Genomic DNA, 21,404 nt, shown 5'->3' on the forward strand with positions numbered 1-21,404 from the left:
TATACAATAACACAGTCGCAACTCGACAGTACAAGTTGAATATTGGGAAGAAAGAAAACAGCCCCACGTGCTGGATCTTGTGTGGCACTGCTCCCTGGCCAAGTGCTCTGTTATGACAGCTGATGTTGGAACGACGAGGCTCCGCCCACCGGGACCCCTTAGCTCTCCCCTGTTGCTCTGTTTTTGGGGGTAGTTTAAAACAGCAACTGAGTTGCCTTTCAGTAATCTTTGTATTCACTACTTTTGTCACTTCGAAGCGTTTGAATGGGCAGTGTGCAGGAGTGTGTCGCCTTGCACCTACAGGTGCGTACACAAGATGGGTAGACGTGAGGGGGACAGCAGAGGCGCAGTGAATACCGGTGAACGCTCGGAGCTCGGCTGTCTGCAGGACTCTCCTCGGCTTGGCGGACGCCATCCGTGCAGGTTGGAGGTAGCGGACATGGATGCGGCTAGCCGGCCACCGATGGAGATGAAGAAGCACCAGCACAAGCACAACTTGAAACACCGCTATGAGCTGATGGAGACGCTGGGGAAGGGCGCCTACGGAAAAGTGAAGAAGGCAGTGGAGAGAGTAAGCCTGAAGACGGTGAGTGCGTGATGGTGTTGCTGCAAAATGTCATTTCAACACAAAGTCTGCGTTGTTTTCTAAGTTATACCGACAGAACAAAAGTACACTTCATTGCATGTGCTTTAGAGACATAATATAGAGTTCACAAATAATGAAGGTCGAATAAACCTTAAATTATAGAATTGCACTCCTAATATTATATATTGTGTACACAGTGTGTGTGTGTGTGTGTGTGAGAGAGAGAGAGAGAGACTACAGTATATTTGACGCACTTTTCCATGTTTAAGGTGTAACTTGCTTGTGGGGAGGCACCCTTAAAGGCACCTCTAGGATTAAAATAGTCTTTTAAAATGCTTTAATGAAGTTATGAAATATCTTTTAGCCTAATATACTGGAGTATATTCTAATTCTGACCCGGGCCCATATTTAGGGTCATATGCTTGCAGCTCATTTTTTCATTTATCTAATCTAAGCATCAATGTCAATATATCTAAGGATAAATATAATCAAATATTATCAAAGGGTGGCACCTTCAGAGGTTTTGCTTTTGCACCATTGACGTTTGACTTTTACAGCAATTTAGAAATACATACCTGTGTCCTTTTGGCCTTTTATAAGTTACATTAAGATACACAACATTTTCTCTGGTGTCCAATGATTCCCATGGGGTAGATTAGTGCAGACTGTACCTTCAGTGACAAATACTGTATCTGTATCCCTATTTCTTTAAGTCTATCTGATGTCTGGTACAGGGTGTTTGTGTGAGTGAGCTCATGGTTAGGATGCTGCTCTTGCTTCCTGTGCTACCAGGCTGAGATGCCTTTGGACTGACTCACTCAGCACTTGAACAAGGGGATAAAGTTTTCCACAATAGGTCTGCCTCACAGTGGACACAGGCACACAATGATCTAAACATCGCATTTTAATATCCAAGCTAAACACGACTGTGTTGGCAGATTACTTTCATGTCTGTACATAAACAGACAATCTGTTACTATGTTGTCATCCGAGCACAAAGAGAAACAAACCCCATCCGCCCCAAATGCCTTTCTGTCTCTGTAGTAAATAAACATACTGTGATAGGGATAATCCGTTTTGTATAGAGACTGTTGAAGTAAAACCGGAACAATTTCCCTGGCTGGGGCAGAGAGTGCAAGTGGTGAGGAGACAATTGATGGGGGACTAAAAAATAAGCTTCACAACAGTGTGTCTGTGAGTAATTGTGTGGGGTGAATGGATTTGGTAGGGCAAGGGTAATGCTGAATTCCTTGCACCAGCAGTGGGCACATACCAAGGATTCTTTGCAACAAAACTGGCATTATTTTTGGAAAAAAGACAGAGAGGGCTGTTGTGTGATAGTGACCATGGGGAGAAAGAGGAGGAAAGAGAGAGGAGGTCACTGCTGCTGTGTGCACAACTCTTTGTCATCTGATTCAGAGGTGTTCTTACAGATTGACTGAAGAACATCATGCAGACCTCCCTAGATAGCATGCATCCATATTCTATTGTTCTAGCTGTACCAAGACAGCATGTTCACTGTGTCCCTGATTTAGTCATATCCTTTGAACAATGTAAAAAGAATATCTTATTACATCTGCATAGCTAACAGATACAGTATAATGTATCAGGTAAGATTCACCCTTGTTTAGTTGCAGACTGCTACCTCATATGCTGTGCATTGTTTGGATGAACAATGAGATATTGTTAGTTGGAGGAATACAGTGCTTTCCAGGTCACACTTAGAGATGACGCATTAGTCGCGCATTTACTTCTACATGAGTGAGGTCACACACACACGTGCCACTTCAAAAATGCTCTTAATTAGTGCTCTGAAATATGTCTCTTCCTCTGCTCTTTGCTCCTCTAATCAGATCTGAAGACTAAACACACAGTGCACAGACCTGTACTGTGAGCGTCCTTCAATGTCCCCTTCACCATTTGTGCATTTTATATCGCCTTCCTCACATAGTGTCTGCACCCAGCAGTATTTGGGTCAAGAAAAATGCACAAGCAAGTAAGCGTCCACATGATGATGCCCCCCTTCGCTCCCTCTTCTCTTCTGACTTATCTTTGACACATCATCCAAAAAATCCCTCTTTTAATAGAGTTGCATCATCAGTGTTGTGTAAGGTTATAAATCAAGAAAAAAAAACTATTAAATCAGTTTTGAGAAGGTCGCATCAGTCTCAGGAGTGTGTTTGCATGGTTGCGTAACTGTAGGGGGTGACGGAGCGTGTGAATTGTGCCTCAGAATGTCCCATAAATGTTTACTTCCTTTAGCTGAGAATGCAGAGCTGTGACGTCGAGGAAAGGCCTGCTCACCCATGTCAATTGTGTAGTTCGGATGTCTCTCATGCCCTAAGATAAGGCTGTGTTCGTCCCACACCAAGAACATTGTTAGATTTAATGCAGTTTCTGCAGAATGTAATCTATTTACAGCCACAGATGAATCAAAACTGAGTATTTTTGTCTTTGTAAAGACAGAATTATACAGCATCTCATCACAATGTTGATGGCCGGTCAGTGTATCATATTTGTCATCCCTCATTATTTTTTTTAAGTTTGTAAATGGAATGCCCTGACGTCAAGGTACTCTGTCTAAAGAGGTTTAGGGCCTCATGCTGGGGTTGTCTGTTTGGGGGTTGCTTGTGTTCCCCCGGTTGGGGGTTAAATTGGGGTACAGTGAGTGCTCAGGATTAAGGAAGGAGTGTGAACCATGCAGCTGTCAAACCTTCTGCCCCTGAGCGTGTTCACATTCACCATCCAGCCTTTTAAACTCCCATAATCACCTCTAATACCCAGAGATTGTATTTATGTATGTATCAGCAGTATGCATGTCTTTGTTTCCATGTGTGCACGTGTTCATTTCATTCGATTGAACCGATTAGGAAGTGAAATAGGAAATTAATTCCCTCATGGGTTTGTACAGTGGTTCTGAAAATAAAATGTCGTGAGCTCATCTACAGTGTACTGCATGTGTCTTTTAGCAGGCTTTGTCCATGAACAAATTTGCATTTGCTGTCGTTCATGTGTACTTCACAGATTACATCAAATATATTTTCTTTCTCAGGTGGCCATCAAGTCGATCCGTAAGGAGCACATCACAGACGACCTGGACAGAATTCACATCCAGAGGGAGATTGACATTACTTCTTCGCTCAGGCATCCCAACATCATACACTTCCACGAGGGTAGGGCCCCACACGCAAGCTGATAATCAGTGTATAATCATTGATACATGTAAATCTAGATGTTGGTGATGTACAGTGTGTCCAACGATGTTATTATCTTGGTCACACCCTTCAGTGCATACATATGCAACAAGGCCTGTAAAGTAAAATGCCAATATTGTCAAGGTTTTCTACACTGTCAAAAAACATAAATACATTATATTATACAAAAATATGGTATAGTGTAGTAATAAATACCAGTATCAAATAGTATTTCCATAAATAAAACCAAAAGTTGTTATAATTCAATTCCATCTTTCACTCATTGTGATTTACAAATGAATAAATGAATAAGAAGAATCTATATAACTTTTAACAATGACTTATGCAAAGCACACGACATAACATTAAGTATTTTATTTGTTAATTATTGGCCTTACTTTTATGCAGTTTGTCTTTTTTGTAGATTTATGTGTTGCATATGTCCAGGTGCATGTTGGGCCCATGTGATCACTTTCCATTTTAATTGTCAATAAGGAACCAGCAGTGCTCAATACATGATGATGTCTATTTCTGAAGATGACCAAAAAGAAAACACACCGCATGCTTTCATTTCGGTTTATTGCAAGTTAAAGTATCAAGTCGTGAGAAAAGTAGACCCTTCCAATGTCACTGTACATTTTCTTCTAATATGGTCATTTTGATTCAGGTCCTTCATTTTTAATGACCTTTACAGTTCCATTTCCTCACAAGCAGTGTTGCCACTAAATGTGTCCGCTGTGTCAATGCAGTGTTCGAGAGCCGGGATAAAATTGTGATCGTGATGGAGTACGCCAGCAAAGGAGAGCTATACGATTACATTCTGGAGAAGAGGAAACTTTCAGAAACAGAAGCCAGAAGCATCTTCAGGCAAATCACATCAGCTGTACACTACTGCCACAAGGTTCAAACACACACACACACGCAGTGAACACAATGCACGCTGTAATTTAATATGTTTGGCAAGAGCCGAACTGCACGCAGCTAAAGTGTTCAACCACGCAAGCAAATGCAGTACCACTAAATCTGCTAAATCCTAATCCTAATACTGCAGAAAAAACTTGACTTTGGCTCTCTGTGGGTTAAGAAGGCATTAGGCTGATATTGTATGCGTACAGTCACACACTGACACATTTAACTAGCATGTTTGTATAATGAGCGTAATTTCTATGTACACTTTACCATAGGCCTGGTAAAGGAATGGATTCTTCCTTTGGTTTGTATTATTGTTTACATGATGTCAGTGCCTGTGCCAGAAAAGGAATCAGAGCGAAAACTGATAAATCCTACTTATAGACAAGTGCATTGTTGAAAAAGTGAGTGTCATTTTAACAGTTCTAGTTCTTCATTGATCCTTCATATTTAAAAAAGAGATTATCATTCTGCTTCCACAGCTTTAGAGGATGCAGTAAGGTGGATTTTCTTCTCCTTGTGCCGTGAACGAGTAGCCCCAAAATAGACTTCCGCATGAATAAATGATTCAATGCGCTGCTCAGCTGTGCAGGGGACACGGAAAGATTGTAAGACCTGCCAACACATTTTGTCGTACTCAGCACACGTTTTGACCCTTCAATACGCTTGTACATTTCGCTACTGTCCGGGGAAACCGGAAACCTACAAACCCTCTTGCGTAGCATGATGCGCACCTCCCAAAAAATCGGCAGCATTGCCAGATGTATGATAATTATCATATTTGTATGGGGAATGAGCTGCTTGTTCTATTGTTCTATTCTATACATCCTGCACTGCGCCTGATGTTGTGCATTGTCTCACGTGCCTCTTTACAGCCAGGTGGGGGCGCTGTTCTGCCAGTGGCAGTTTGAAGGGGCTGCGTACTTACAGTAATTTCTTTAAGTTTGGCAGGTCTGGATTATTGAGGCCTCTGAACATGAATAAAAATTATTCAGGGTCAATTGCTTGCTGTCTTCTTTGGGTACTGATGATTTCTTTTTTCTGAATGTTTTTCTACAAATCTGTCTCCCACATTTACGTCGGGCTGTCACAATAACAAATTGTGCCCTGCGATAACCCTGTCACGATAACAAATTTTGCTGGACGATAATTGTCCTACAAATTATTGTCAATAATCGATATTATTGACAACATTTTTTGGGACCATTTTTTCATTAATTATCCATCCGCTTATCCTCAATAGTTGCGGGTATGCTGGAGCCTATCCCAGCGGACTTCGACCAGTCAAGGGTGTATCCCGCCTCTCGCCAGTCAATCTCAGAGCACATATAGACAAACAACCATTCACACACACATTCATACCTATGGACAATTTAGAGTCGCCAATTACCCTAACATGCATGTTTTTGGAATGTGGGAGGAAACTGGAGTAAGCAGAGAAAACCAATGTGATGAAAATACACTCCTGATCAAAATCTTAAGACCAGTTGAAAAATTGCTAGAATTTGCATTTTGCACATTTGGATCTTAATGAGGGTTTAAGTAGAGCTACTATATGCAAAAACAAGAAGGGGGAGTGAGACAAAAAGCATTTTGAAAAAGTAATTTATTGAAAACAACAATTAAACGGAAATAGGCTGTTTATCAGCTGATCAAAAGTTTAAGACCACAGGCTATAAAAGCCAAAATCTGCTTAAAATTGTCATTTTCTGTCAGGCATTCACACTGTCATGCCATCCCGATGGCTAAAGCTAAGAAGCTTTCTCTTTTTCAACGTGGTCGCTAGCAAGCGTGCAGATGTTGCGGCGGGCATCCCTCATTGTTGAGGGCCCTCGTCTGTGTGGTAACAGCTGGCTTTTTCAACAGGACAACGCTGCAGTTCACAATGCTCGCTTGACCAAGGACTTCTTCAGGGAGAATAACATCACTCTTTTGGACCATCCTGCATGTTCCCCTCATTTAAATCCCATAGAGAACATTTGGGGATGGATGGTGAGGGAAGTTTATAAAAATGGCCATCAGTTCCAGACCTTGGTGAAGCCATCTTCACCACTTGGAGCAATGTTCCCACTAGCCTCATGTGCAAATGTGCAAAATGCAAATTCTAGCAATTTTTCAACTGGTCTTAAGATTTTGATCAAGAGGACTATGGCTAAGTGAGACAGCTATCTAGTGCCTCTTGAAGCCGTGGCTGTTGTCCCTATTTCACACACAACTTGCACGAAGTCGGCGGCCAAGCTAAAACGCTGAGTTACATTAGAAAGCACTAAAGCACAACTTGCAGTCTTAGTGGCACACACACACAGCCGCATTAGCATGCTCCGCTAAACCAAGCTAATTCAGCTAGCTTATACTGGCTATTGTTGCACGTGAGCTCATGCTCACGTTCGGTGGCTAGTAAGCATATCAAAGTTTTTTGCCGACTTAGCCGTTGTTTCCAGTTGCCGCATCGACATGTTCAGTTCAGGAAAGGGCTGGTTAGTGTTGGAGGACATGCCGCTGTGAATGAGCAGTCCACTGGGGAAATATTTCCACATACTCTTCCCGTGCAGCTCACCGCACCATTAGAGCGCAGTCTAGAACGCACCACAGTGCAGAAACAGCACTCATGAAAATTACCAAAATTACTCACCGCATCAGACAAAGGCCTCGTTTCAGTATTAGTTTTATTAGACCTTAGAGCAGCATTCGACACAATTGATCACCAAATTCTAAAACAGAGATTAGAGCATGCCCTTGGCATTAAAGGAACTTCATTAAAATGATCGCCTGTAGTTTGTATCCATTAATAATAAAGAATCCTGACACGTGAAGGTCAGTCATGGCATCCCACAGGGTTCTGTGCTGGGACCTGTATTGTTCAGCCTTTCTACAGTATGTGCCCCTTAGGCAATATCATTAAAAAACATTCCATTAACTTCTACTGCTATGCAGATGACACATAACTGTACTTATCAATGAAACCTAACAAAACTAGTCAGCTGTCCAAACTCCAGGCATGTCTTTACAACATAAATGGATGACCTCAAACTTTTCATTATTAAACTCAGATGTCATAGTCCTTGGTTCTCAGCACCTCAGAGACAAGATTGAAAATAATATTACCGCCCAAATGGTCTTGCACTCACCCCTCACAATACAGTCAGAAACCTTGGTGTCACCTTCAATCAGGACCTTACAGCAGCATTCTTCCATTTACGAAACATAAAGAAAATCTGAAAATTCCTGCCACTGCCAGATGCAGAAAAACATGTTCATGCTTTTGTGACCTCCGGGTTGGATTATTGTAACTCTCTGTTAATAGGTTGCCCTAATAAATCTTTAAAGACCCTTCAGTTAGTCCAAAATACTGCCGCACAAATCTTAACCGGAACCAGAAGAAGAGATCATATCTCCCCCATATTAGACTCACTGCACTGGTTACCTGTCAAATTTTGAATTGAGCTTAAAATTCTCCTTCTTGCACATAAAGCACTACACGGTCAGGAACCGGTATATATTAAAGAGCTCCTAGAAACCTATTAACCCAGGAGAACACTGCACTCCTAGAATTTACAATTAATTGCGACTCCTAGAACTTTTAGAAGTAGAATGGGAGACAGAGCATTTAGTTATCAGGCTCCTCTGTTGTGGAACCATTCCCCCCACTCAATCTGGGGGGCAGACACCCTCTCCCTTTTTAAAAGGTCAACTCAAAACTTACCTCTTTGCTAAAGCATATAGTTAGAACTCACCCCTGATACGCTGATATGTATCAGATACACTCCTCTATGTTCCTTGGACTAAGACTAAGATTTCTGACTTGATCTACCATCTATCCCACTACTCTATTTTTGTATGTTAACCCCACCGGTCTCGGCAGATGGCCGCCCCGCAGAGCCTGGGTTCTGTTCAAGGTTTCTTCCCCAGAGGGAGTTTTTCCTTGCCTCCGTCGCCAAGTGCTTGCTCATGTGGGGTTTCAGTTGGTTCTCTGTTTTTCATTTATGAATGTGACCTCCATGAGTAACATGCCATGAGATAACTGTTGTTGTGATTTGGCGCTATATAATAATGGATTGATTCATTCATTCATTCATTCATTCACTGAATTTATTGAGGCCAACAAAATGAACGACGTCATTTTTAAAAATCATTCAATAAATCCATATCGATTATTGTGACAGGCCTAGACAGATCATTATCTTTGGTCATTGTTTTTTGTTTCCACTTAATTAAGGCACCCGTATACAATCTACAAGTCCTTCTCAGGGCTCTCTGATTTGTTCAACACATGGCCATGCAGCACCAGGCCGAAGAGGAATGTTAGTGGTTCTGGCAAACTTCAGAGTGATATGTTTGCATGTTGAGAGGAAGCTGGTGGGTGCGACGCTTAATGTATTTGTGGTCTCTTGCAGAATGGTGTTGTGCATCGAGACCTCAAGCTGGAGAACATTCTTTTGGATGCAGATCTGACCGTAAAGGTGTGTAAATGCAGTAGGAGCACAGAAATGTAGATAATGAGGGTGGAAGGTGTTATTGTTTATTGAGAATGGGTCTTTATTACAGGCTGACTGATACATTTGGGCATTTATGTTGTTAAGCCAAGCACAAATTTCATATTTCAAGGCTTCACAACCAGCCTTATTTGGATATTTCCCTCCGTACATGGCGGCTGTGAGAATGCAAGGAATCTACTGGCAATCGCAAGCATTCAAAGTGTTACAACATAAGTCAGGCACATGTGCCGACTGCTCAGCTGGGCTTCATTGTTTCCAAACCTCCGGTTCAACACGTTGGCTGTAAAACAGCAGCGCTCTGCAGGAAATGACCAAGACCCTGTGCAATGCATGTCTATGTTTTTTCTGCACTATATCTGCTGCATGGAAGTCTGGAGGGCAAGCAAAGATATACAAGTTTGGTAATAGTGGACTAAGGTCAAGTTGGCACTCACAGATTACTACAGTATATAATATATAACATAAAATAATATAGTAACAAAACACTAAATAGCCCAACCTTCTGTACCTCTGAACAATGAAAGATGTCTCACAAATACAGTATTTGAAATCCTGCACATACTACTCAAGAAATGAAATGAAGGAAATACTGAAATATTCCAGTTGAAATTCATAATTGATTACAAATATTAACAAAATAACATATAAATGATCAATGGTAGCCCAAATTGTTAGCCCACTGAGGACTCCTAATGTGCTTCAGTAGTGTGTATAACATCACTCCCAACTACGTCTGGGCAGGCAACAGATGGTCCCAATAGGAGGTTTAACTTGCATTATAGTCATACTTGTCATCATTTGCATTTGAAAATAAGGGACATTTTCCAGAAAATAAAGCAAAAACCACAAAAAACAACTTGCATGTTGGGTCTATTCATGGTTGTTATTATTCAACATCATCTGTGAGCTATAAAGTGTCATCCTCCAACCCGCCTGCCAACTCTGCTGCAGTGTCGAGTATTTTTACCAGCTGAGGCACTGATAGTGTGCTAGTGTGTGCATGTTAATTATCTCTTCAGATTAAGAGGAGCCTCAGTATGTTTGCGGACGGCCGCTGTAGCCTGGAGTGAGTGATTGTTCCATGACGTGGCTGTGAGCAGTCAGACGTTTTTGGCCCTCCTCTCCTCACATAAGCCCAGCATGTCTGCTTTTGTGTTGTGTGTATATCCAGAGCCATGTATAACAGTGACAGTTCTTTACTTGGAACTTTCTCCTCCAGAAAGACCATAACTCACACAGTACAGCAATATTCTACCAAACTTCCCACATTTATAGGTCATTTACAGTATGTCCACTACTCTCGCTCACTTTTCAGCTCGCTGACTTTGGCCTTTCCAATCAGTACCAGAGAGGCTCTCTGCTGCAGACCTATTGTGGAAGCCCACTTTATGCCTCCCCAGAGATAGTGACTGGGCTGCCCTATCAGGGACCAGAGGTGGGTCAGAAAACATGGAGCATCTACTTACATTTTACTTGAAGAGACTTAAATGATTGTAGCAGTTTTGCAGTGGTTTTGTGAAGCCCCATGTCATGAGTTGTACCTTTTGTGTGTGTGCGGCAGGTGGACTGCTGGGCGCTGGGTGTGTTGCTGTATGTGCTGGTGTACAGCAGTATGCCATTTGATGGAATCAGTCACTCTGTGCTTACAGAGCAGATATGCCAAGGTCACTACCGAAGACCTAACCTCCCCTCAGGTACAGCTTACACTTAATTAGTTGTTTATCATACTATATATGTTGATTATATGATGGAGGTATTGCACCACATAAAGAACTAAATGCACACACATGCAGGATAGGAAGAGGCTACAGTGCCTCCAGTCCCAATTTCCATACTTTTGGACCTCTTGTCCTAAAGCCCAGTCCAGTACAGGATGCTGGACACTGCCACCCTAAAATCACATACTGCATGACTGTTACAACCTCTTGTTGAGACTGTGTCAGTAAACTGAAATAAAGATCAAAAACACTTACTTTTCTCTCGGTAGCTAATTTGCTTATCTTAAGTAATACTGTCCTTAAAGTGCTCATGCACCAAACAAGTTTGCAAAAAACAGCAAAATTAAAGTATTCACTTAAAAAAACTTTCATACTGCTATCATAGATCTGTAAAGAACTATGAAATAGGAGTGAAATGAAGTGGTGATTTTGACACGCCCAAGTTTTCTGAACCGACGCCATCTTGGCTGTGACGTTGCTGCTGACGTTCTGGGAACCAGATTCAAACATATGCAGCCATGAAGTCACAGCAAAAGCAAGAAACTGAAATATTCACAACAATGACATAATAACATTTGCAGATATTGTGTTGCGATAACTATGATATAACACACACAAAAAAAGGCCACAAGTATGTTTTTCAATCAGTAAGTGACAGTAAGTTGTGTCACTTCCTGTCAAGTGACACAGACAGCTGCAAAATAAAAGACCAGTGAGTAGTGATCTCTGCTTATTTAGCCCTGGAATGAAACCCCATACTGTTATTCTAAGATCCATAGAATAGCTCTAGTAAAAGAAAAATATGGATTTACTTACTGAAACTGAAAGATTGACTGCAAGATAGGCTGGAAGGATGCGTAACAACAATCCATGTTTTGCTAGCAATTCACATCAAGAACACTTGTGGGTGACACCGGACACCAGGTGAAAACAAGCACAGCAATGAACGCACGCAAAGAAAGTGAGATTCACAACAATAATAACATTCACTAATATTGTGTTGTGAGGAGTAGGATATGTTTTACTGGCAGTGATAGCCACAACAGATACCACATCTTAGCTAGCGTGTCAGTTAGGAATTAGCATTGCATTAGCCACCATGAGCACTAGGCTGGCTGGTTTGACTTACTGCCACCTTGGCACGCTTTTCCATGTTTGAACATCTTGTGTGTTTTAAGACTTTATTTCCACCTGCGGCACAGTATTGAAACATTTGTCCCGCGAAGTTTGCCGATCATCTGACGAGGAGAATTGTGTCTTTTAGAAATGTGAACAAGCTTACTCCGTCTCCTCGGGTGTTTCAGCAAAAGCCTTCCACGCAACAAATGGGCGTAATACTAAAGTATAAAACAAACAACAGTAATTCACAGAACTGGAGGATAACAACAGGGAATGTGTTGTATTGAAGGGGAAGTTCCGGGTGTGACGGAGTTTAGACGTCATTTGCTCCTCCTCCTCTAGACCCGAAAGAAGTGACAAAAATTGTAAATAAAAAAATAAATAAATAAATAATTCAACATTCGAGCACACGCTTTAACATGGGAATTACGCCTTTCAATGTTATTTTTTACAGTGGAAATAAGATTAACATGTGTTTTGGTGTCATGAGCACTTTAAAAAAAATATGCATCCCTTAAAATAAGCTAATGAATATGCCAACAGAACAAGAAAATGTGACTTGCCCTACTTGAGTAAAATGCTATTTTGGCAAGTGAGGTTTTTAACTTTTTTATCCATCCATCTATTTTCTATGCCGCTTAGCCTCACTAGGGTTGTGGTCGTTTATTATCTTTTACATTTTTATTCTTGCTGAGATTCCAGTATTTGCAGTGCACACATGATTGTATGACCTCCTGTTTTTTGTGGGACTATTGGGGCATATTATGCATAACCATTTGGGCCGAATTAAATTGTATAACGTTTGGAGCATTGCAGTTTGGAGGTATCATTGTATCTATGTATGTGCTCTGTATGTCTGCGATGCATTCATTTAATCACATGATTACTGATGTATTTTTGCTGCTGTACTGTTGACTCTGCTTCCACCAGACGCTTGTGCTCTTATCGACTGGTTGTTGACAGTGCGTGTGGATGAGAGGGCCACCATCGAGGATGTAGCCAACCACTGGTGGGTGAACTGGGGTTATGAGGAGAGTGTGTGTGACTGCACTTCATCCGCACACCCAGACTGCCCCTCCCCATTGCTGGCTCGCTACATCGACTGGCAGAGTCGGGCTGTCAACAGTATGCCTGCTGACCCAGGGTGCCTCTCTTTGGAGTTCACCCGCTGTCCCCCCCATGCCCGTTACTTCAGCTTGCCTCTTAGGAGTGAGCGAGGAGGAGGAGGAGGAGGAGGAGCAAGAGTGCGCGGAGGAACGGTCAGTGTCAGAAAATCTCGCAAGGAGAACGCTATTCCTCAGACTGCACAAGGACCATGTGGTAGTACAGCAGCTTCTTGCTCCATCTCCACCGTGGAAAGAAAGAAACCCAAAAGTATTCTCAAACCTCAGAAGAGTTTTGACTTTTTTATGCAAAGCACGCCAAAGGAAAGTCCTCACCTCTTTTATCAAACACATGCACTTGCCCACTCACATGCTGATGTCCTGTCCACCAGTACGTTCAGCCAGCCCTCGTCTAAAATGACAAAGAAGGGTATACTTAAAAACCTGTATGAAGGGGCATCAGGTTATGACTCCTCCAAAGCGGGAGTCAAAGACAGCGATGTGGGTGACTTGTGTGCTAACCAACAGCCCACTTGCGTCCAGGCAGCAGATGACAGTCCAACCCTGCGTACAGAAGCAGTGAGAAGACGAAAGGGTATTCTCAAACGTAACGGCAAGTTCTCACAAAGCCTGGACCTTCCGGATGCACACCTCTCATTGCCATCTTCTGATCAAGCAACATTCCCAGAAGCTCTGCAGCAGTTCTTCCAAGACAACGTGGGTGCCGAAGGTCACCAAAACCGCCCTTCCAGCGTGGTGAGCGAGGATAGTCTTTTCTCTTGTGACTCCTTTGACCTGCTGGACCTCAGCGCACAATCACGTCGTAGGTTTTTTCTCCAGGGCATGCACCATAGCACATGTAAGTCAGAGGAGGACCTGAGAGCTGGGGCGGGTGAAAATGAAGGACAAGCATCCAAATGGTGATGCCCCACATCAGCACTTTCCTGCTCAAACAGTTCTTCCATCTTTTAGATTAGACTTACTGAAGTGCATTGTGAGTGTGTGTACACATTGATTATTGTACTGTTGATGTAAAGCACTTGAAACACTGGCAATTTCACTGAGATCTTTACATTTCTAAAGATTGGACCCAAATGCAGCAATTTTTGTCTTTATGTTTGTGTAGGCATTACGCCTACTTCCTGTTTAAATGACTTTGAACTGCAGGTTTTGAGTGCATGCCGACATATGATTTCTCACACACACAAACAACATATGAACAACTTTTTGTTTGTTTTGGTATGAAGTCGTTTGTTCGAAAGTGTCCTGACACATTGCTGAACCCTACATCCTAATGGCCATAGCTCTCTCACCTGGCGTAGAGAAGATGAATTGCAGTGGCTCCATCTTCACCAGGTTCAGCACATCCGTGCTTGATTTTGTTTTGTTGATTGAGAGAGCAATACAAGCAGCAGGTGGCATTATATTTGTTCTTAAACATGCTGTACTGCATAAGAAATTATTATTTTTGATTTTTTTATTTGTTGTATTGCTAAATGTTTATGTCAGCACTCGGCCAGTTTGTTATTGTTTTCACTGTGGTTCTTCAGTTGGGGCATCAGTGGCCCAGGCTGTTTGTGATTATTTAAAGCTGCAATAATATAAGAAATGAGTCTACACTTTTGGTGATTTGGAAAATATTTTTCCCAAGTCAAATATATTTATTGAGATCGTTCTTTATGTGTGACCACATTTGGGTAAAAGGTCTGGGTAAAAGCCTTGAATGCAATACGTTTTTGTTTTAAATGGCTCTAATGAAGAGAGTGCATTGACGTTACATCCATTGTTTCACTGGAATGAGGTATTTTAATTCTCCCAACTTCCATTAAAAGTTTGATATAAAAAAAAAAACTGTCTTCTTCCCTTCATAACACCTAATATTAAACAACTCCAAGATAAAGCTAAGCAAAGCTCCCAACAAGGTCATCTTTCACTTATAGAGTCTGTTGACTTATGAAAATGAAGTCCTGTTATAATGTGAGACATACTTTATGGATACTTAAATAGAACAGGGGTCTCAAACTCAATTACCTGGGGGCTGTTGAAGGTAGAGTCTGGGTGAGGCTGGACCGGTCACGTGGTGGCACACGGACTGTTAACTGGATTCCAAGATGCAGAGAGACACCGGTGGCAATTTACAATATTTAGTACGTAGTCGTGGTACAGAAAGTTCACAGTCCAAAAACAATACCCGGGCACACCCGTGGGGAAAAAGACAACTAAAGGCGCTGCACAAAATAACTGGCAGGAGCAAAGCACAAAAATACAAAAACTAAGGTAAAATGTGAAAAAACAGAAACTACACAAAAACAAGAACTAAGCTAGATCTTCAGCCAAGGGCAAAAACGTGACAAAAGCATGGCAAAGCAAAAACATAAAACCAAGAACTGAGGACAGATAACATTAGCGTGAAACAGGAGCTAGGTCAGAACTTAATACTCACAGGAACTAAGGCAGGCCAGAACAATGCAGGATAAGCAACGGCAGAACATGAGCATGGAACGTCACAACAAGAGAAGACAATCTGGCAATTGACTAAGCGTGGAGCACAGGTCTAAATAGTCCAACGAAGGTTGAGAACAGGTGTGTACAGGAACTCCTCCCCTAGGTAGGCAGGTGCGCTGCAACAAAATACCATTAGATGACAGCAGAGCAGCAACACAACTATGACAGGACCACATCAAGTATTGGGAGTAGTGCTGAGACTCTCAGGGTCCCTCACAAGATGATACAATTTGCATCTTGATACGGTGATAGGGTGAAACAAAACAATAAATAAATATTTTCATAGTTTGTTTTTTGCTGCATTCAGCTGGGATAGGCTCCAGCTTACCCATGATCCTTATGAGGACAAGTGGTATAGAAAATTGATGTAATTTTTGTAGCATATTTTAACCAGAATACAACCAGCAATGCTGCAAAAAATGAGGCTGTGTAGTGCAACATAAGTGTAAATAGGATTTCACTTTAGGTGTCTGACAAACAGTAAAGCTATTTTAAAGTAATTTAGGAAACAAATCTGTGTAGTATGGTAGCATTGGGGTCACATGGTGGCCTTGTGGTTAGCATCTTGGCCCCACAGTGAGGAGATCTGGAAGATCTGGGTTCAGATCTCCATTGGCCATCTCTGTGTGGGTGTTTGCATGTTCTCACTGGAAAGAGACAGAGAATGTAAAACCTAAACTAAACACACGTCTCTTGATTGAACAATTCGGCATTCAACAGTTCTCTTAATAGACCAAGTTTCTCAGAGAGTGTGGTGACGAACGAGGTTGCTGTGCATGCCTGTCGTGCTGCCCATGTGCCGTATTTTTTTACTGCAAAATCAGCATTGTCTCATCCATGCTATAAAAGCCAAAGATTCAAGATTCAAAGTGTTTATTGTCATGTGCACAGTAAAGAAACACGTTTCCCTGTACAATAAAATTCTTACTTTGCTGTCCACTCAGAATACCAGAATAAAAAAAGTGTGTAAAAATAGATAAGGCAAAAGTAAAATAAACAAGATAAATATTAAGGCATAAAAATGGTATATACAAATGAAAGAGCTGTGTGCTGTGCAAAAAGAGTATTTCAAGTATTCAGGTTGGTATTAAAGTGTCTGTGGTGTAATGTTCCATCAGCTGTTTAAGAGTCTGATGGCAGTGGGGTAGAACGAGTTCTTTAGATGGTTTGTCCTACATTTTACACTCCAGTACCTCCGTCCTGAGGGCACAAGTGTGAACAGTCCATGTTATGGGTGGGTGCGGTCCCTGATGATGGAGGTAGCTTTCCTGTGGACTCTGCAGTGGTAGATGCTCTACAGAGCGGGCAGTGGGGTCCTAATGATCCTCTAAGCAGTCTTAACCACTCTCTGCAGGCGTTTGCGGTCCATGGCTGTAGGGCTGCCGTACCACACAGTGATGCAGTTGGTCGAGATGCTCTCCATTGTGCAGCTGTAGAAGTTGCTGAGGATCTTAGTCGACATTCAAAACTTCCTCAGCCTTCTTTGCCAGCTGTGTGGTGTTGAGTGTTCATGTGAAGTCCTCAGTAATGTGGACCCCGAGGTACTGAAAGCTGCTCACCCGCTCCACTTCAAGCTCCCGGATGAATAGTGGCTGATGAGGTCTCCTCTCATGTCCACTATCATCTCCTTTGTCTTGTCTGTGTTGAGGGTGAGGTTGTTGTCCTTGCACCACGCCACCAGACTCACTACCTCCATCCTGTAGGCCACTTCATCCCCCGCGGTGATGCATCCTATCACTGCAGTGTCATCGGCAAACTTCAGGATGACATTGTCCTTGAGGGAGGCGACGCAGTCATGCATGAACAGGGCGTAGAGGATGGGGCTGAGGACACATCCCTGTGGCGTTCCTATGTTGGTGGTGATGCTGGCTGATGTCCTGTTACCAATCCTGACAGACTGGGGTCTGCCAGTCAGAAAGTCCAGGAGCCAGTCACACAGTCACACAAACCAAGTGCAGGCAGTTTGTGGGGGATGACCGTGTTGAAGGCGGAGCTGTAGTCCACAAAAAGCATCCTGGTGTAGGAGTCTTTTTTTTCCAGATGGGACAAGGAATGATGGAGAACAGCTGTGATGGAATCTGAGGTGGATCTATCGGGCCGGTAGGCATACTGCAGGGGGTCCGCGATGCTGCTCTGAATGTAAAAGTGAAAGTGAGTCAACACTTTTGATTTTAACAATGTTAGTGGATCTTTCCATTTAACGTCACCAGCCGAGTCCACTATTACGTACAGTTTGCTTGTTTTTTCATCTTCTTTTTTCATTTCTTCTTCTTCTGTAGTTTCCGCCCAATTTTCTGCCGCTTTGGCGAGGAGCTCCTCCTAGATGACATGTAGCATGGTGACTCAATTCACTGAGAAGACATGGTGATAGAAGTTTATAGCGGCTATATTTTAAGAATAATTAAAAAACGATACATGGCAAGAGTGTGTCGACAATTCATAGCAGGATTTAATATCGCAATAGTTCAAGATTCAAGATTCAAGAGTTTTATTGTCATATGCACAGTGAAACAGGTAGTTCTGCTATGCAATGAAATTCTTGTTCTGTTCATTCTCCCAACAAAGAAAGAAAACAAGAAAATGAATAAGAACATCAGAAACATAAATACCAACAAATTAAGCAACAGCAACAGAAGAGACATTAATACAAATAAATAAATAAATAGTGCTATGAGTGTGTGCGTGTGTTGCGTGCAGCGTGTGTGAGTGCTTCGTTGAGGAGCCTGATGGCTTATGGGTAAAAGCTGTTTGCCAGCCTTGTGGTCCTGGACTTCAAACTCCTGTAGCGTCTGCCTGACGGTAGGAGTGTGAATAATGAGTGTTGTGGATGTGTGCTGTCCTTGATGAGGTTGTGTGTTCTGCGTAGGACTCTAGTTTTATAAATGTCTTGCAGTGAGGGGAGGGCTGCCCCAACAATGTTCTGTGAGGACTTGATTACCCGCTGCAGTGCCTTCCTATCACGTGTTGTACAGTTACCGTACCAAACAGTGATGGAGGCGGTAAGGACACTTTCGATAGTGCATCTATAGAAGCAGCTCAGGATTTTAGTGGACATGCCAAATTTCCTCAGTCTTCTCAAGAAGTACTGTCTCCTTTGGGACTTTTTCATAATTTGTTGGGTGTTGTGAGACCAGGTGAGGTCCTCGCTGATGTGTATGCCAGGGAACTTGAAGGTTTTCACCCTCTCCACCTCAGTCTCATCAATAAACAGGGCTTTATGCGGTTCCTTGTCCCTTGTTCTTGGGTCAATGATCATCTCTTTTTTTAGTTTGATATATATAGGTGTTTTGTCACACACCCGACATGCATTGTGGTATTTGGTTTGTAAAACGTTGTGTGTTTAGAGTTAACATAGCCTTTTTATTATTCCCCATAGTAGTAGTTGCGTTATGTGTGTTTACTTACCTGCTATGTGCTGTCATTTTTGTGTTAGTGTTCTGTAAGTGTGCTGTCATTTCTCTATGTATAACTGATAGTTCAGTGTTGGCGTTTGTATTCCCCCCTGCAAGTAACATTGATGTTGATGATTCAAATGTGCAAATAAAGTACATGCAATACATGGTAGTGATTTGTAACATCACCGAAAAATATCTCCTTGTCTTTTATTGTTATTTTAGAACGCTTCCTCAAGTGTCAATATTTGGCATGTGGTTGATAATGTTTATCGAATATCAACTAAATTACCGTACCATCGTACATGTTTCTGAACAGGCACATTTATTGTTGCCCATATCGTTGCCCAGGCGACTGCAGTGTGTCAACAGCAACGTCCCGGAGTGAACAGAGCACATTACATGGTTCCTAGCAACGTCAAAACAACAAGACTTGCTGACTTCTGAGAGGCATACGTTGTTATTTCAGAACACAATAAGGCCAGCTGGTATTAAATTTTTTATTCCATCTTTACTTTGCCAAAAGTTATATTTTCAGCAGCGGAACGCCTTTTTTTTTAGATTACACGGAAGCGGCGGAGACGGAAGCACAACAAAGTGTGGCGCTTGTTACCCTGTTTTAATAATCCAGTGCATTGAGGCAGACGACTGAACGCGAATATCATGTTCAAAAACACATTCCAAAGTGGATTTCTTTCTATATTATATAGCATAGGTAGCAAACCTCTTCAGATATGGGATAAAAAGGTAAGATTACACGTTGAACCAGTCGTTAGCTTCGTTATGCCGTGGCGCCAATGCTAATACATTAGTGTGGTGTGAGTGAGTGAGCTGGAATTACTATAGCCTACAGTAGTTTGTTCTCACGTTTTCATTGAAAAAACAAAAACAATGTGCATCTTTCTGGTTGTCTTTAATAAAGGTACAGTCAAGGGAGTGGTGGAGAATAATTGAATTTGTAGCAGATTTAAGTAGAAGTTTGCATGAATTTTTATTTCTCATTTGCTATAATACTACTGTTTTTGTTCTGAATGTAATGCACTGTATATATTTTTGTTTCACAGGTGAGGAATGGTCACATCAAGCGAATTACTGATAATGACATTCACTCATTGGTGTTGGAGGTGGAAGGGACAAACGTAAGGTGTGTTTCCACTGAAGTCATCCTTCAGATCAGTTATTTTCAACATTTCTCTGATGTACCTCTCCTCCCTGCAGTACTACTTATATAACCTGCCCAGCTGACCCAAAGAAGACATTGGGCATCAAGCTGCCATTTCTTGTAATGATCATCAAAAACCTAAAGAAGTATTTCACCTTCGAAGTCCAGGTAAAGGCACTTTTTCTATGTGTTTGGATTCAAAGGCTGCGTTAACAGTAAGCCATGGTGTACTCTCTGTCTCTCAGGTGTTGGATGATAAAAATGTTCGTCGGCGGTTTCGAGCAAGCAACTACCAGAGTACGACGCGAGTGAAACCATTCATCTGCACCATGCCAATGAGGCTTGATGATGGCTGGAACCAGATTCAGTTTAACCTATCAGACTTCACCAGGAGAGCCTATGGAACCAATTATATTGAGACACTACGTGTGCAGGTTAGTCCCTGCAGTTAAAAGCGTGTTTTTCTGTCTTGCAAGTATAAATAATTTGTAATGTGCAGAAAAGTTGCAATGTACAGTAAAGTGTGAAGTAATGCATAACGCAGACATCAGCAATGCACGTAAGGAGACATGACAGTATGGCATCATGAAGGCAGCGTTAGCTGCAAACTCCATCTTGAGAGTTAACCACCTGTTAAAAAGTTAGCGGTGGTCCTAGGGTGTGTTAACTTTAACATCAGGTTAACAGCCGGTTAAAGTTAACCGAGTTTTGGACATCAAGATTACGGTGCAACTGTTCCATCAGTAGTAAAAAGAAAACAGATATTACTGCAATTACATTACGGAGTTAAGCAATTAATATCTGACTCTTATCCTTTCAGATTCACGCTAACTGTCGTATTAGGAGGGTGTATTTCTCAGACAGACTCTACTCTGAGGATGAGCTCCCAGCAGAGTTTAAGCTCTACGTCCCTGTCCAGAGCCAGAAGGCCAAGGTGAGAAACACGATTAATTGCTGCGGTGACAATTTGAATGTAAGTAGTTTATAAAATATATATTTGGATTATTAGATTTGTCGGACATCTTTACATCTGTTTTTTTTTTTTTTTTTTTTTTGCAGCAGTAGAGGTCTTGAACAAACGTGCACCATTACTCCAGACGTGATGCACGATTGAGCTGTATGATTTGTGTGCGTGTGTAGTCATATTATTATTGTGCTGTTTGTATCAAGAGTGCTTGTTTTCCTATTTTTGAATAAAGGAGAAACCAAGTCTTTTTTTC

At 41.9% G+C, this 21,404-nt stretch overlaps 2 protein-coding genes across 4 annotated transcripts; both read left to right on the forward strand.

The window, feature by feature from the left end:
* Positions 1–121: 121 nt before the first annotated feature.
* Positions 122–19,110, forward strand: LOC129192253 (NUAK family SNF1-like kinase 1). 2 transcript variants are annotated; one of them, XM_054796070.1, is made up of 7 exons: positions 125–586; positions 3,639–3,759; positions 4,530–4,681; positions 9,084–9,149; positions 10,501–10,620; positions 10,747–10,879; positions 12,953–19,108. In XM_054796070.1, exons 1-7 carry the CDS (start codon positions 317–319, stop codon positions 14,047–14,049), a joined length of 1,959 nt encoding a protein of 652 aa, XP_054652045.1. In that variant the 5' UTR covers positions 125–316; the 3' UTR covers positions 14,050–19,108. The 2 variants fall into 2 exon arrangements, with proteins under 2 accessions (XP_054652055.1, XP_054652045.1); XM_054796080.1 differs by lacking the exon at positions 10,501–10,620 and having other exon boundaries at positions 122–586; positions 12,953–19,110.
* A 366-nt stretch (positions 19,111–19,476) lies between these two features.
* cfap20 (cilia and flagella associated protein 20) lies at positions 19,477–21,404 on the forward strand. Of its 2 annotated transcripts, none has more exons than XM_054784873.1 (6): positions 19,477–19,769; positions 20,087–20,166; positions 20,241–20,352; positions 20,430–20,618; positions 21,005–21,118; positions 21,247–21,404. In XM_054784873.1, exons 1-6 carry the CDS (start codon positions 19,686–19,688, stop codon positions 21,247–21,249), a joined length of 582 nt encoding a protein of 193 aa, XP_054640848.1. In that variant the 5' UTR covers positions 19,477–19,685; the 3' UTR covers positions 21,250–21,404. The 2 variants fall into 2 exon arrangements, with proteins under 2 accessions (XP_054640848.1, XP_054640839.1); XM_054784864.1 differs by having other exon boundaries at positions 19,478–19,769; positions 21,244–21,404.

The sequence above is a fragment of the Dunckerocampus dactyliophorus genome, chromosome 1 (genome assembly GCF_027744805.1).
Source record: "Dunckerocampus dactyliophorus isolate RoL2022-P2 chromosome 1, RoL_Ddac_1.1, whole genome shotgun sequence".
NCBI lineage: Eukaryota > Metazoa > Chordata > Actinopteri > Syngnathiformes > Syngnathidae > Dunckerocampus > Dunckerocampus dactyliophorus.